Source organism: Phodopus roborovskii, unplaced genomic scaffold, assembly GCF_943737965.1.
Source record: "Phodopus roborovskii unplaced genomic scaffold, PHOROB, whole genome shotgun sequence".
In the NCBI taxonomy this organism is placed as follows: Eukaryota; Metazoa; Chordata; class Mammalia; order Rodentia; family Cricetidae; genus Phodopus; species Phodopus roborovskii.
In genome coordinates this window covers 5,759,876-5,777,165 of record NW_026126549.1, presented here as the reverse complement: position 1 = coordinate 5,777,165, position 17,290 = coordinate 5,759,876, and the positions used below count along the sequence as shown (strand labels likewise).

Below are 17,290 nucleotides of genomic sequence, written 5' to 3'. Positions count from 1 at the left end.
TCCCTGTTTTATTCAGAGAATTCGTGACCTAGAAGACAAGACAGACATCCAAAAACGGCAGATAAAGGACTTAGAAGAAAAGGTATGCATTAAACTCCTTTGTTTAAAGTGCTGCTGATTTGGCCTCTGTACTTTCTTTTTGGTTATTGTGTCTGGGACAGGCAGATGTAGGTACAAGGAAAGTTGTGCCCACCTTCAGTAGGACACCAGGATTTGGGGTGATGCTGTCCCATCAGCAGCCTTGATATTTCTGTCAGGTGTAATTTTGATTCCCTTCACTCTACTCTCCTCATCTTAATTTCCAATACTTTTCTTGTTGTCTAATTTGCTTTTTCTTTTAAATACATAGTACCTGCCTTCCTCATCTTAATTTCCAATACTTTTTTTCCATTGCTCTAATTTGCTTTTTCTTTCAAATGTATCTTAGTACCTAAAAACAAAACAAAACAAAAACATCTCCCATTATTCATAAAAATCCCTTTCATCCCTAAGCTTTGGTTTCACTTCAACAATTACTTCATATACCTAGGCTGACAGCAGTAGGCGCACCTTCCTGTCATTTCCTCAGTAGTTAGAAAGAGTAGTGGCGCACACCTTTAATCCTAGCACTCAGGAGGCAGAGACAGGCAGATGTCTGAGTTCCGGGCCAATCTAGTCTCCAGAGCGAGTTTCAGGACAATCTGGGCTACACAGAGAAACCCTTGTCTCGAAACACTCCATAGCACCCCCTAAAAAATTTTCTCCCAAGATAAGAAATCCTGTGTCTCGGGAAAATAATGGCATTCTAAAGAGGGCAAGTGGGAATGGCTCAGTCTGGCACAGACCTGTCTTGCCTGACAGGCCAAGAGAGTTCTCTCCCTTGTACCTATCTCCCTGACCCAAAGCCTGGGATTGAAGTAAGTTGTTTTGCTATAACTTCCATGCAATTCAAGAAGACCAAAGCAAACCATCTGCCATTCCTGAGACAGAAGTTAGAATTGAGCTCCTCCAAAAATGCATGTGTCCTGGTCCATATGTGTGAAATCAGAAGTTAGTGTGGTCTGGAAGTACTATCACTGAGCACTCAACATCCCTAGACTGGGGAGCTTCAGATTGTGGTATCACCTTGGGTAAGTGACTACAGATACACCTTTTGTGTCTATAAAGTTGAAATGACAACATCCACACTCCTTTTATGGCTACCTTGAGGAATGAAATTGCTTATGAAAATAAGGAAACCTTAAGAAACTAAAGGTTATAGTTGAAAGTATTCTTGTGAAATTTTTTCCATCTTTGAAGTATATGTTCTCCTTAAAATTTTATATCTGAACTTCCCTCATTTCAGACCATTTGGTTCTTCAGGAATTAGTAAATTACAGTAACCCAAGAATTATATTTAGTTTCCTTGCAGTTGGTAGAAAGATTCAGAGAAGTCAGGGGCTGCTCCCAGCTTGTGTTGTTAGAGGATACACCTCGTGTCTTCTGTTCCTGACATTTTGGGGTGGTTTGGGTCAGGTCTGACTCAGGGTTTATCATGAAACTCTGCTTGTTCTGAGGCAATCTTGTGCAGGAACGTTGGGGTGCTAATCAGTCTCCCTCAAGGAAGGCTTCCAAAAGTGGAGTAAGTTGAGTTGCACACCAGCTCCTATTCAAATCTATCCTGTGGTGGTATGGGGAGAAGAGGAATTAAGACTGTATCAGCTGTCAGAACTTAATGATCATGTTTCACATTTTGTCCCATAATATTTATTGACCTGAATTTCCTAGATATTTATGACAATGAAGTAATGCAGTAATTAGTGCTGGACATTATCATAAGTCAGTGAACTGAGCTACTCAAATAATAAACGAGTTGACTCTTGAGAGGGTAGAATGGGAGATGAGGTTCACATGGGGTGTTCTGCTCACATTACCTCACTCTCACTTGCCTTGCAGCCTACTAAAACAGCTAAGGGTCGGCACAGTCTTCATTTTCCCCCTGGGGAAGCCTGAAAGCCTACTGGGCTTGGGTGGCTCATTTCCATGCATACAGTTGGTGTAAGTCAGAGGATATCAACAAAGCAAGAAAAACAACAGCCTCAACTGCACATAGCAGTTGATGTGGTCAATGAACTTCCAATGTTGTTGTTTCTCTTGCCTCTTATAACTATTCCATGAGGGAGACACACAGATGTTATGGTCTCTCTTATGCATGTAATAAGCAATGCATCAAAGAAAGTAAGCCTCTTGCCCAAGAAGATATAACCAGCCTATGAGAATCAAGATGAGAGATTCAGGGTGATCAACTCCAGGTTCCACCACACTGAAGAAGCTAAGAATGTTGTTACAGACCGAGTACTGGTCATTGCTCCATGCTCAGTCTTTACGTCCAGCCTTCTCCTTGAAGGAACAATGAGAAACCTCCCATTCTCCCTTATTCTCTAGTCCTCTTGTAATGGGTGCATCTTCAAAAAAATACTTTTTAAAAGCCAGACTTGGTGGTACACGCCTTTAATCCCAGCACTCGGGAGGCAAGGGCAGGCAGATCTCTGAGAGTTCAATGCCAGCCTGGTCCACAAAGTGAGTTCCAGGACAGCCACAGCTATTATACAGAGAAACCCTGTCTTGATAAAGCAATAACAGTGATTCCCCCCCCCCGAAAAAAACAAACAAAAATAACCCACCAAAGTTTCTTTTACAAGATAAGTCATAAACACATATTTATAAACAAATATTTATAAATATAATACTATAAATAAATAGAAAAAATAAAAGAAGTCATCAAAGACACATGGGCTTTCAGCATGCTGTGTTTATAACTACATGTTTCAAGATCTTATAAGTAACAACACAAAAGAATTATACAAATAGCATTTGCAATGCGTGGATGCCACCCAGGACTCTATTCCAACATGCTGAATTCATAAGGCATTCCTAGAATGGCTTACTGTAAATGTAAGCTACCAAGGAAATCCATATTTTAAAAACATACCTGGCCTGTGACATGTTTAAATTAATACATAGTTGGTTTTATTCCAGTACTTCATAAACATGCGTTTATTCATCTAATTGGTTCTCTAATGAAGAATTATGTTAAAGAGGGCAAATGAGACTATTTTTAAGTCAAACACGAAGAGGTCTATCTCACGAAGAGGACAGCTGAAATGTAACTTATTCATTATCTGAAATGCCCATTGAAGTAGAAATACTTTCCATACCAGTAAGAGGAGCACACATTCAAATTTGCACAGGGCATGCCCAATTTATACTTTTCACCCCTTATGCAATTCCTAATAGTGTCCTATCTCCTCAGAAGTGTTCCCAGGAGAGTGATCATCACATTACACCTGAATACTCTTCCTACTGGGTCTTGGCTCTAAAAACCTGTCACATTGACTAATCAGAAGCAGTTTAAGAAGCACGTATCTCTGACTACAGTTTTGAAATACCCTCCAGTCCCTGAAAAAGAGAGACAATGCACACAGTAAAGTACAACTCAAGAGGCCAGCTCTGTGCTCTCATTGCCCTCCAAGACTGCATGGAGCTAGATTGCTGCTTTACTGCTCTGTGCTTAGTTTTTCTATGAAATTTGTAGCCTAGAGTGGTTGTCTGTGAGAGTCCCATGTCATTAATTCTAAAATGTATGGCAATAGGTGTCATTTTTCAGTGAGGTAATCTGGAAAACTGAGGTTTTGTGCTACTTGAATGCTGATGGAAGTTCAGACTTACATAATCTCCCTCTTTTTCTTCTGCAGTTTCTGTTTCTATTCTTGTTCTTCTCTCTTGCCTTCATTCTATGGCCTTGATGTCAAGGTGCCTCTTAAAGGTAAGACTCCTTTTAACTCAACAATGCAGCTCTAGGAGGCAGCTGATAAGAAGGATGTTACATGTTGTTATTGCATATCACGGTTTTTTCCCCAAAAACCAAGTACTTTATTAGTCATAAAATGAGAAATAGGTCCAATCTAGGAGTGCTGTTTTTTTAAAATTTATAGTTGCATGGTCTAAAAAATGATGTTTTCAGTTTAATTATATTACTTTAAGAAGTTGCAAAGTCTGTGTAACTTGGTGTTCTTATTGTGACTGTCCATCACCCAGAAGGAGGCATGTCTATGTATCCACCACATGAGAAAACCTCATTGCCCCTTTAGTATTTCTCCAGCTTGGAAATGGCAATTCTAAGACTCAGAGAAACCAATTGCACCTGTGTCCCAATTTTTCTACATCAGAAGTCAGGAAAGCATTGTAATTTAAGAAAAGCAGCATGCAAAAGAAAGACAGCATGTGACAGGGTTCAAGAAGAGCAGGGCTTTTTGTTTGTTTTTGTTTTATTAATTAGGGGAAAAGGATCATAAGAAGGGGAAAGGGGAGGGGGGAGACCAGCCTCTGGGGACAGGAGCAGCAGCAGAGAGGAAAGAGGGGCAGAAAAGAAGAGAGGGAGAGAAAGGCAGACAGAGGGGGGGGGGAGATGGGAGGTGGGCAGGGCCCTTTTAAAGGGAACATGGTGAATGTGCACAGGTGGAGCTCTTAGTAGCAGCAGCTGAAGGCATATCCTGTCAGAACCCCAAGGACAGGGCCAGTACAGATACCTGAATACTAACAAAACATGAGATTAAGTGAACTCAGATCCTGCTTTAAAACAAGATACTTTTATGAAAAAAAATGAAGTTTTCTTATGGTCATTACCAAGCCCATGCCTGATGAGCATGTACATCAGTAATTCTAGCTTGTGGTTCTCCATGTTCTCAGGCATAGAAGCCTTACCGTGCATTCATGAGCCAGAGCACTTGGGCTAATAGAGTTGATGGAAGGTGAGGATGACTGAGAGCAAGGACTGTTCTGCATACCACAGCTTATCAGGCAGTTCTGATGTCCAGTCAGCAATGGAAATCACAAATCTCAACACTGCTGTTTATAAAGGGAGGGGTCCCTCTGCCATTTTAAATATACTTCCTACGGACCACTTCCACTTTGATTTATCCTGTGAAATTACATTATGCAGAGTTCCTTTCTAGGCTTTATATTAGTTATTATTCTCCTAGCAAGCAGAAAGATAGAAGAGAGACACTCCCCCTCTCCAGCAATGTCAAGCTCATTGTCTCCCTGTGAAACAAACAACTAAGAAGGCTTTAGTGTGACCTGAAGTTGGGAGAATGAAACAAAAAGGCTTAGGAAGTTTATGTATTTCTTCTTCCAAAAGATTTTCCTTACAGACTGAAAACTTTCCTCTGTCTGGCAATAATTTTCCCACACACTAAGAAGACTGAGCCTCATGGGGGGGGGGGGCATAGGGGTGTGAAGGAAGACACCAGCACAGTGCTGACGGGACCAGAGTGTCAGCAAACAGTCCCTCCTCAGAATAAACAGAGCCGATACAATTACTAAAGAGGCAATGCTACATGGAAGTTCAGAAAAGACAAACTGATCTCACAAACATCAGGTAGAAAGGAAGGAAACTGCAGTATCACTAACACTCACACTCTCATGTACTGGGAGTTATTCTGAGCAACAAATGCTTTCAACACTCATCCATCGCTCTCCAAGGTAAGTATGGCCTTTATTCATGTTTCACAGTTAGGAACACAGCATCAAGTGACTGCCCACTACCATGCAGTTGTACTAGGCAGGAGCAGGGGCTGTGCCCCCGAGCCTCATGCTACGGTCAGTTTGACTCAGCAAATAGCAGGGCATCTGTACTGTATCCCGAAGGATGTCCACATCATCATGCAGGAGCAGCTTCTTCAGCTGTCTCATGCGTCATTTAGCCGTTGGCCTGTAAAAGCACACTGTGTCATCTCCATGGTTTCTGCTAAAGTCTTAGAGGTTTGTGGGGAATATTCAAGATCGGCTGTGGCTTCAAAGCAGTATGTAATTGATACTTAGTCTCTAAAATGAAGGACTAATGTGGAAATACAATAGCAAATGAATATGATAATTAATCTAGTCAGTATAAAACGTATGCATGGAAAATGATAGTGGTTGAGAATTACAGAAGTCAATTATAGTGGGGGTTCTGTTACTGACTGGAAGTGTGTCAGTAGATAATTTATTTCCTCTACATGAGTCTTTTAAGTATTTACCCGAAGTACGGTGGTGTCTTGAGAGAATTAAATGATTCCACACATGAAAAATGCTTACCAAATCACCTGCAAAATAATTGAATAATTTACAATTTTAACTAAATATTATTAAAGTAAGTCATTACATTTGTTGATTTTTGTAATATAAATATGAAAGTGTAACTTTAAATATTTCTAAGCAAATTATGATATAAATCCAAACAATAAGTTGCCTCTTTTCTTAATTAATTTATGGAAAGCCAACACTACTGAAAAGTGAATGAAGTCATCTGTGTCTATGAAAAAAATTAGATAGAAAGAAGAAAAATGATCAGATATGCACAGATAGTAAAAGCATACTACAGATGATTTTGTATATGCTGAATCAATTGTTTTATGTTCATAAGCCTAAAACTAGTTTACACATAAAGAGATACATTGTTTAAAGCAAAGTGATTCATAGTTACACATGTTTTCTTTGAACAGTCCTGTAAGTGGTCCCTGGTAGTTTTTAAAAAATACACCATCCTAGCATTTATATCACCCTGATTTCAATATCTAGCCCCAGCCAAAAGTGAGTAAGGGGCGTCATTACTATATTTTTATCTAGCACTAATAACAACCCTGTTAAATAAATGCTATTCTCTGATTATAACTTATTATTTTATGTATCTGCACTCCCATAAAACTACATATTGAGTGATTTTTAAATATTGAAGTTTTTTTTCACAGTTTAGAGGTTAAGAAGTCTCCATCCAGTCATTGTCAGGATCTCTGTCTGGTGAAGGCTCAGTTTCTGCTTCCATAGTGACAGACACATTGCTATGTGACACTGTGTCCTTATAAAAGAGAAAGAATAGAAGGGCAAAAAGAATTGACTTAATTCCCTCAGGCATTTTATTGGATAATAATCCAGTCCATGATGGAATTACCTCTTCTGTCAGTAGAGAAGTCAAGGAAGCCTCTACCCTCTGGCTTCAATTAGGTATCATTCAATATTCTATGTTTTCACACTCATATGCCCATGGATCAGTTACTTAACAATTCTCGGCCCCATTTTCTTTATCAGTAAAATAGAGATAACAATGGCTATAAACATTTCTCTACAACATCATTGTACAGGTTGAAATGAGATCTCTTTGCTAGGGAGTAAAGTACTATTCTTTTTCTTAAAAATATTATTGTATCTTATGTGTATGGGTGCTTTGACAACATGTGTATTTGTGCACCACATATGTGCAGTGTTCACAGAAGCCAGAAGTGGGCACTGTGTCTCCTGAAACTGGAGTCACAGGTGGTTGTGGTGAGCCACCACCGCACAAGTGATGGGAATCAAACCTGGGTCTGCTGGAAAAAGCAACCAGTGCTCTTAACCAATGAGCCATCTCTCTGGTCCCATGAATGCTGTTCTTAGAAAGAGTTGTTTAAGGCTCTTGTGGTAGTGGAGTGTACACGTGAATCAAGTCCCCTCTTTTCAGTTCAGCCTCATTTCTTTTCCTCATCCTTTAAATAATCCTTCAACATATTCCCCCACTTCCCATTTACTTCTAGTGCCTGAAAATCTTGCCCCACTTTAAAACTTCAATCTCTAATTTAGTCTCATGTCTTTTCTTGTCCTATCTTAGTCAAGGTCAGATACCCCTAAAGACAATGGCTTCGTGATTTGGCTGTAGATCTTGTGCCTTCCTTCCATTTATGTGGCTCACTATTCATTGAGAGGAGAGAGCAGCAGCAGAAGGGGGACCCTGCTTCTGAGTGATTGGCACAGTTTCACTGGCTGTGATTGACCAGGTCTTTGAAGTCTTTTCTTGGACAGGTGGCTAATGACTGCCCATCCTGAGAGTATGCATCAAACATGCATGAGCTCTTCAAAGGGCCATTCTAAGAATGCCCACTGCATTCGTCTCAGCCACTCTAAGACCCAACCTTCTCCAGTGTTGTTCTGGCTCCCGTAAGTGGCCCTAGCCCACAGCTTCCTGCTGGAGAGATCATCTATTGTTGAAGCATAAGCAGAAATAATAACGCTTCTGCCTCAGTCTCTACTCTATAATCCATCCCAATTCTCTCCTGAAAAACAAGAGGCAAGAAACAATCATGTATACACAAGACAGATCTCTTCCTGTGCACACATCACCAATCTTTTAATGCCTTTTAGCAATGCCCCCTCCTCCCAGTGTGTCCTCTTTTATTTGTATAATTAGTCATTCATTCATTATTTCATATGTGTGTGGGGGTTGATTCTTTCTTTTCACATTGATGAGGCAAAGTTTCTGTTTCTTCTGCAGCTGTACTCTGTACTCCAGGCTAGATGATCTGTAAGATTTTAGATAATTCTCAGATATCCACCTCCCGTGTCATTATAGAAGTACTGGGGTTACATATAAGTACTACAATGTCCAGCTCTTTATGGGTTCTGGGGATCCAAACTCAAGTAATCAGGCTTATGTAGCAAGTACATTCATTCACCTGCCCATTGCCTGTGCCCTCTCCCATCATAATGTCATCCCTTCATTCATTGTATATCTTCACCATAGCCTACTCTGTGACTACACTCTCCATCCTAATCTAAACCTTTGAAGCAAAATGTTCACATAAACATACATTACAGATATGTCTAACTTGTACCTAAATCAAGAGTTTGATGGTTTAATGTGCCTCTATGGGGTGATTTGAAAGTGTGATTGAAATACAAAATACTTCATTATCCATCAATTTGCATCTTGGTCAACATTTCTGGGGCAATAGCATGATCTTTCTACAGGATAAATATTTTCATTATTTAGATGGAAAAATCACTGCTTAGAGAAGCTGAATAACTTGTTGAAACAACAAAGAAAAAATTTTCTCTATCCATGTCATTCAGAGTGAAGGCCTGTCCTTAAGCAAGGCATGGTAGCATGTCCTCTTATGCCATCTGTGGCTCTTGCAGTAAGAGAGAACATTACAAAGGAGAGTTCTATTTAAGTAAAAATTGCAGACAGTAATACTTAACTGGGAACAGAGAGAGACCACAGCTCATTTTCAGGGACAGTTCAGAGTCAACCAAAAAGTCTGTACTGCAGAATCCTCAGGAAGTGCTCCCATCAATCTCTAGGGTGAGAAGACATGTCAGCAGTGGTAATTACAGACAAGGAAGTGTGACAAAAAAGTAAGTCATAGAAGGCTGTAGATAACACAGTTTTTACTATATTACCTGGCAATAATGATAATAGGTAACATATCCAGGCACTAACTATAAAAACTGTTATTTCTTTATATGTATCTTATTTCAATAAATCATGAAAAAGATTTCACTCTTAAAGCAACTAAGCCTAGAGATATTATATGATTTTTCCAAAAATCATTCAGTGCGAAACAGACAAGAATAATAATGTTTGTATCTTGGGATTTTGTTTGGTTCTGGTGCCAGAGATTGATCAAAACTTGTCTTGTGTAAGAGTTTGCATATTTTCTGACTTAGCCATTAAATACAGATGATGGAGGATAACTTCTTTTCCTCTGTCTTACAGAGAAATCAAGAACACAGACCATACCCCAAGAAGGCATATGCTTTTAAACCTTCAAAGATGGCAAAATTGTTTACACCGATGTAAGGGAAATCAAAAGCTAAGAACTACCCTGTAGCCAAGACTATGTGCTTTAAAGCCATTATTCAAGGTTTCTTACTTGACAGTTTATAATGACCCTGTTGAAAAAAAAATCTACATTATATGCTGCATTTAATGAAACGTGTGTATGTTGAACCAGAAGAAATTAACTATAAACATATATTGTGTGAAGGAAATATTCAGCAATGGAACCAGTTTCAGCAGATCAAGAGAAGATGTGTCTTGGACATGGAACCAAAGTTACAATGAAACATTCAACTCCTGCTGTGCAGGAGGGGTCATTTTAATGTAACACCACACCCCATGGAAACACTATTCCGAAAAATATACATCATTTAAAAAAAAAAAAAAAAAAAAAAAAAAAAAAAAAGAAAAAAAAGCAAGGGTGGGTGGGGAATGAAGCACGAGAAATACCTATGAGGAGCTATTTACAATAAAATGTTTCATTTGAAAAGTCTGGCTTCTTACTACAGGGATTTACTTTTCTGTCCTTATGATTGTTTTAAACTCAGGAACAGAGACATCTGTGATACGGATGGAAGAAAAACACTCTCCAATTTGTTTGTCCAAAAGGTGGAGTTGGGGATCAGAAGTGGATCCCAGTTACTCTAGAAGCAACCAAGTCAAAGGACTCTGGAGAGTGTAGCATATGATGTAAATGGAAATCTGATGCTTCCTCGTATTGTGCACCTGCATTTCTCCACCGTGGATGAACTGGTCTCATCCATGTTGAAAATGATGAAGATGATACCCACAAGTCACAAACTCTGATTTAGCTCTGTTTAGAGCATCAAGATCTTTAGGGAACTAGGGCCAGAGAGCATCTCTTCATCCTCCCATTTCAAGTTCAAATTGCCTGCAGATGAATATGCTATCCGACATGGGTAACACCATAGAGGTGATAAGTCAGATACCAACAATCGGGTTTGCCAGAGAGCTGTGGATATTGAGTATCCTGCTACACCCAGAGCAATCTGAACTCTTGTCATTTAGAACAATAACATTGTTTTCTGAGATAGCTGACAGGGACAAGATGGGTCTACTTTTTTAGAGAGAGGTAACATGTTACTGGCACTGTGGTTCTCTACCACAGGTGGATAGAAGACTTGCACTTCTCCCAAGTAACGTATTGCTGAGTCTTGATTCAGCACTGATGGTAAATGTATATTCCCAAAAGGCTAACAAGACAACCTCAAGTTTTCAAATATTCAAAGTTTTCTTTCTGGGGCTGGAATTCCCATGCCTAGGGAATGTGTGTAGGGAGCCAGAAACTCTTTCTATGAAATGTTACACAGATTGTTCCATATGTGAATTGAGCATATTCTCCTTCAGTTTTAGCACTGGTATTTTCAAAGCCAGAACAGCAACGGAAAGATATCCAAGGCAAAACAAAATGCTGGGGTCCCACATTTCTGTCCTTGTTTTTAATGCTTACCCAAGTATTTAGCCCAGTCTCTGAACCTCTCTGTGCCTCAGTTTCCTCATCTGCAAAATGGGGGTTAAATGTTTTTTTTGTAAGGTTTTATTTGCAATTCTGGAACAAGAGGTGCTTAAAGTAGCACAAAGTGCTTTGGAACTGTTATAAATGCTATATTGTTTGACTTCCCTGTATAATGAAATAGTTATTGATTTTGGTTCAAACAGCATAGCATTACTGAAGCTTCCCCATCAAGCTACATAGGACATTATTAGCAATAAATTGTGAGATTCAAAATCACGATGTTGTATAATCTGTAACAAATAGATTGACTCATACTATGTCATTTCAATGATAAACGCCTCCTATGCTCTCATGATTGCATAAACAGACCATCAAACAAGACCCCATTGCCATCACAGGAGAGTCAACCACATAAACAAGGGTTGGCAAGAACAGAAAGCAACTGAGAAATCTGCCTATTTCTTACAAGGAATGCCAGATGATGTGTCCTAATACAAACATAGAAATCAGACAAATTCAATGGACTCTTTGTGAAACTAAGGTAAGTTCCAGATCAAATGCAAGTAGCATGTTCATTGTGCAGTTGATGTGAAACAGGGTACTTCTATTATTCCTGCCACCTAGCTAACTCTCAGTCATGTATGGAAATATACAAATGACTTTTTACCTCTTAATTATACTTCACCTAACATATGGGGCCCACATAAGAAAATTCTTACTTAATCTGCTCCAAACATGCCTTCCTTCTCTCCTGTTGGCTTTTCCTACCAAGAACCTGATGGGTAAATTTTAATACCAGAGAATTACGTCTAAATTATTATGAATGTTAATAATATGCTGTATCTGCTTCTCTGCTGTTAATTGAAATGCATCAATCCCACTCTGAACTGAGAGCAGAGAACAGTGGCTGATTGATCATCTCTAAAACTTAGGGGTGTGTGTGTGTGTGTGTGTGTGTGTGTGTGTGTGTGTGTGTGTGTGTGTGTTGGATGACATTCTTTCTGTTTAATATCCATAATACTAAGGCAATTACTAAGGAAATTTCTCTAGATTATAAGCTACACGGTGATACCTTTACCAGGTTTTGGTCATGTACTCAAAATAAATGCTCTAATATTTAGACTAGGGAAGTTTAAATATTTTGACAGATTCCATACCATCTACAATTAGAGCAATGTTGAGAACATTGCTGATGTGTGTTCTGCTTGTTTGCAGATCCATAAAAAGTGGGATGCTTCCTTGCGTATGATGTTCAGAATAGCCAAAAGAATGTAAATTTAGTGATAAAGAGATCTTGTATGACTTTGTTTCTTATTTTCCAAAAAGATAATCCCCATTCTGTTCTTTTAATTTCTGTGTCTGTACTGTCCAGATTCACTTGGTCAGAGATTTAAGGGCAATTGGCACAATAAGAGTTCATTTACCTATGTTGTCTTAGTCAAGTATGCTTCTCTTTGAAATTGATTGAAGTAATTCAAGAGAAACAGAAGCCCCTATTTAGCTTTGTCAGGGTAGGGAAATTTCCATGAGGGAAAAAAATGCACAGACTCTATGTGATAACCATTCTACAAAAAGTCATCAGCTATACCCTCTCTTCTTAAATGCCATCTAACTTTTATTTCAGGTGAAGAATTAGATTAGTGATGATCCTGTTTGACTTAGGTCATATCAATTAAATTGCCGCTAAAAGTAAGGTTTTAAGAATGAAAGTGTACACTTTGATTTTTTTTTCTTCAATTCAGAGGCCACTTCTTATGCAAGTATATGGTTCTTCCTGGCTTAGAAGGTATGGTCATCACTAGAGTCAAAAAGGATCTCCCCTTGCCATAGAAGAAATAAGTTTGCCAAATCATTTGTGCTGCAGTATGTTTCAACCTATTTTTTTTTACTTTAAATCTTGCCCAATTTTTCTTATACCTATTTATTGTTAACTTTTTCTATAAGCCCATTGTAAAATTTGCATGTTCATTTCCTCAATGTAATTGATAAGTACCTTATTTTAAAATGATGCTTTTTGTTTTAACCTGTCTGGGTTTTCATAGAAAATGTAAAAATAGACCAAATGTTGGTTATGTGTTGATATTTAAATAACTGAACAATTAATGCAATGTTACATCAAAGTATATGACCAATGTACTCTACATTAAAACTTACAGTTGTGTTCTTTTCATCTGTCAAAGAGTGGAATGGAAAACACACACACACACACACACACACACACACACACAAAGTGTAGGAATCAATTGTGCCATTTGGGAATTATATTGCTTTTGTGACAATTTAACTGCCCTTTCTCCCTTCACCCTTCCCTCGCCTTCCTCCTCTTATTTTATATTTTATGGTGGTGCTAGAGATCCAGCCCAGGTGCCTGAGTGTTCTGGACAGCAGAGCTGTATCTCACCAGATCCTTGCCTGGTAATGTAGTAGGTTTAGGGATGAAATTTCATCTACTATGTCAGAAAAAAAAAAAAAAAACTTTTGAAGTATCAGTCTTAGATGACTGTTTATGGCATGAGCTACTTCCAGGATGGATCCATGCCCCTCTCCAGCTGACCTCTGTTCTAAATGGGAAAAGGGACAGAGGAGAAAGATCTCTTCCTTCCCAACCACTTTATAATTTCCAGACAGTGAATTGCAGACATATATACAGAAGTACTTAGCATGGTGGAAGGATGGGGTTGGTCCTCGGGATGCCTCTTCAAGGACCAAACTCTATTATTCCCATTTCAGAGTTGAGCAGGGCAGGTTCTCACTCCATCCCTGACTTAAGCAGTTGAGTTCCTCCTAAATAAATCTTCTATTACTTGGAAAGCTTGAGCCTGTGAATTTTCAATGACCCAGAACCCCAAACCAGAAATTTTTGTTCCTAGACTCTCAATGAAAAACCCAGCACAATTTACAGTATTAACATCAGTCAAAGGTCCTATGTTTTTGTCAACTAAATTTGCATCTCCAAAAACATTTGTGCATGATCTAACCTAACAATGTCTAATCCTGTGGGGACTTAAGTTTAGAATGAATAGGCTTGAATCCACAACTCCTTATGTGTCTACTGAGTTAGTGTAGCCAGGGGACCTGTTTCCAAAGCATTCCCAGAGTCAGGGTTTCTTGTCTCATCAGCATGATTCTGTAGGCTACTTCACTGCTTACTAATGAGAGGTAGAACTTGATTGGTTGCAGTGGAGTTGTTATCCGAAGTTCATGGGATGTATACATGTACTGTACTGTATCACCATAGAGGCTGGAATCCATTTATTGTATTTAAAGTTTTATGAATGGTTATTTTATAATTTATGATTTAATATAGCAATCAATGAACTCTGGTGTTTTAGTTTCTATGAAAAATAAAACAAACCACATTTTTTAAGAAAAGCATTTACCTTGTGTCATTCCTAAGCATTTTTTTTAACTTATAACTCAACTCATAATCTTTTTATAAAAGCAAGGTGAGGCAAATTAAGATTAACAGTGTAATTTTGTAAAATAAATTCAACATCAAGAAAAAGAAGCACATATCTTCTCTTGTCAGTCTTCTGAAACCTCAAATTTATGCAGTGTTTGGCACAGGCTCACTTACAAGGAGACCAAGGCAGGATATACAGCCATCTGCAAAGAGCTGTCATTCTTAGGTTTTCTTTGCAGGTGATTGTGCCAGGCACTTGCTATTCTCGTTCTAGATCTTGCTTCCTTGTTCCTAGCTGTTTATCTTTGCCCTCTGCTTTGGAGAGCCACCAGACATCATAACTGAGCAAGTGTGTTGTACACGAGCATCTATCCACCAAGTGTCAAATTCTATGTCCTGGAAGCTCTAGGTGAAATTTCACAGAACTTGCAGTCTGCTGTGGTAGAAAACCTTGGCAGGTTTGAGTAGCTGGTAACTACACAGGCTTTGAGTCAAATCCCCGCTCTAGATTTTACTTATGCTCTTCCTGGCCAGGAATCCTCTCTCATTTTCCTCTCACCTACTTAGGTCTTACAGTTGAAGCTGTGCCTTAGCTATCACCTTCCATAAGAATTGAATGAATGTGTTTTCTAACCTTTGTTGAAGCTAGATTCCTTATAGGTACATAAAACCACTTAAGTGTATATGAGATATAAGAGTGAAAAGGAAACTAGGAAAGGAAGGGGGAGGCCGTAGGGAAGAAATGAAGGGAGAAAATGATAGCAAAAAAAAAAAAAAAAAAAAAACATGAATATGCTCAAAATCATCTTTATGAAATTCAGCACTGTGTCCAATGAATATGAGTCAGCAAGAAAGTTTGAAAAACACAAGGTTTGATGTGACAAGCTAGCCTTTACATTTTCCCTGTGCCATCTATTGCACTTTCTGGTTTTGTACCTTTTCACTCAATTTCCTAATTAAATATGTATTCATTTATTTATGTATTTATTTAAATTTTAAACAAGCCTGATTTACATGTCAATCCCAGTTCCCTCTCCCTTCCCTCTTCCTCTGTCCCCCCAACCCTCCATCCCATCCCCTTTCTGTTCCCCAGGGAGGGTGAGACCTTCCACAGGGAGTCTTTGAAGTCTGTGATATCATTTGGAGCAGGGCCTAGGCCCTCCCCCATGTGTCTAGGCTGAGGGAGTAACCCTCTATGTGGGATGGGCTTCCAAAGTCCATTCGTGTACTAGAAACCCAAGGTAGTTTAAACTACTATACCTTTGCATCTAGGACAGGTCCTTGTCCCAAACAGAATCTTACTGAATTATTCTCGTTCTTTTATTTTCTGTGTTGAACCGTTTAGGGAGAATTCACAAACAACTTGGGTGATTGGTGAAGGCTCCACAAACAGAGGGCTAAACCAGGATGCTTTTTTTGTTTTGTTGTTCTCTTCCTTACACTATTCCTTTCTCTTCTTCTCTCCCCTTCTTTCGTTCCTTCCTTCGTTCCTTCATTCCTTCCTTCGTTTGTTATCCCTTTCTTGCTTTGCTGCCTTGTGCTTAAGAAGAATTTTGTTATTTTTCATGAACCAGAAAATATTCCCAATATGTGCAAATAAACTAGCATACTGTACTGCGAGTCTGTTCCTTCTGAGAACTATATTGTACTATATGCCTTGCCTTCTGTATTCTACATCTGCTTCTTCCTGGGTTCTATACTGTATTGTATCTCTGCTTCTGGGTGTCCTCCCAGTTAGTTTCTATTCTTTTGTATTCTCCTATCTGACCACTGGAGGGAGCATTTGCCCAGGAAAAACATGCTTCTAAAGTTGCCTTTATGTGTTTTGTAAGGTTTGTCTTGCTTTTCTTTCTTTTCCACATCCATCTGAAGCGAGGCCTAAAATCAAGTGTGGCAGTGCTCACTTTTCTGTAATAGTTTTCACCATCTGAATTTGAAGCCTTTCATTTCTGGCTGTGGAGGGGTTTGGTTGCTGTCTTCCCGTGGGCATCAAATTCATCTGCAAACACAAAGCCTTAGGAACTTGGTGACCAATTACACGCCCTCCAGATTCCCCAGACTTGCTCCAGGCATAGACAAAGGGGTCAAGGCAGCTCACCAGAGTCACTCCCTATGTTCCTACCTCAGAAATAAGATTCCCCCCAGGGAACAGACAGGGAATGTATTATTTTGTCTAAGATTCTCATACTATGTAGAACCTTTGGTTGTTTTTCTTTTCTTTTTAAATTACAGTATTATGTTTAAAATGCCACTGCCAAAACATACTCTGTTTCCCTAAAGGAATTTTGAAGTAAAGAATTAGGGATGGGTCCTTAAAACATTATTTACCTCCCAAGAAACATAAGCATGAAAAACAGCAATAATTTACTTGAACAAATGTTGACTTCATACCATAAGTCCACCATTCCTAAATCTCCACCGTGCTGTAACCATCACAGTACCCTGGCTCCCATTTCCTCAGTTACACATGTGCACCTACAGGAAAGCACAAGTTCAAGCAAGCCAGGAGCTTCAACTTCATTTTAATTTCAAATGGAAGAAAAATTGTGACCACTAATGTCCTAGCTGTGCCATTAGCTCTGTGTTATTCAGTGAGTAACTTAGCCATTCTAATCCTTCATTTTCTTACATGTAAAATGAAGAGATAATGCTTGGTGTTTCATTGGGCTGTGCTGAGAATTAAGTAAGTAACAACCGGGTCCAAACAAAAGCATAATATGTGGCTGGAATCCAGTAAGGATGCACACTTTTGTGAAGGGTACAGCAGCTTAGAAGAGCACTGTGGGAGCTCGTAGCAAGAAAGGACAGGAGTATAAAAGAA

At 39.0% G+C, this 17,290-nt stretch overlaps 1 protein-coding gene across 1 annotated transcript in view; it reads left to right on the top strand.

The window, feature by feature from the left end:
- Positions 1–9,969, top strand: part of Jakmip2 (janus kinase and microtubule interacting protein 2) — a 142,475-nt gene extending 132,506 nt beyond the window's left edge. Inside the window, exons 20-22 of the mRNA XM_051200883.1 lie at positions 17–82; positions 3,714–3,784; positions 9,527–9,969. Of these exons, the coding sequence (XP_051056840.1) occupies positions 17–82; positions 3,714–3,764 (117 nt within the window). The 3' untranslated portion in view covers positions 3,765–3,784; positions 9,527–9,969. The remainder of the gene's footprint in view (positions 1–16; positions 83–3,713; positions 3,785–9,526) is intronic.
- Positions 9,970–17,290: the final 7,321 nt, after the last annotated feature.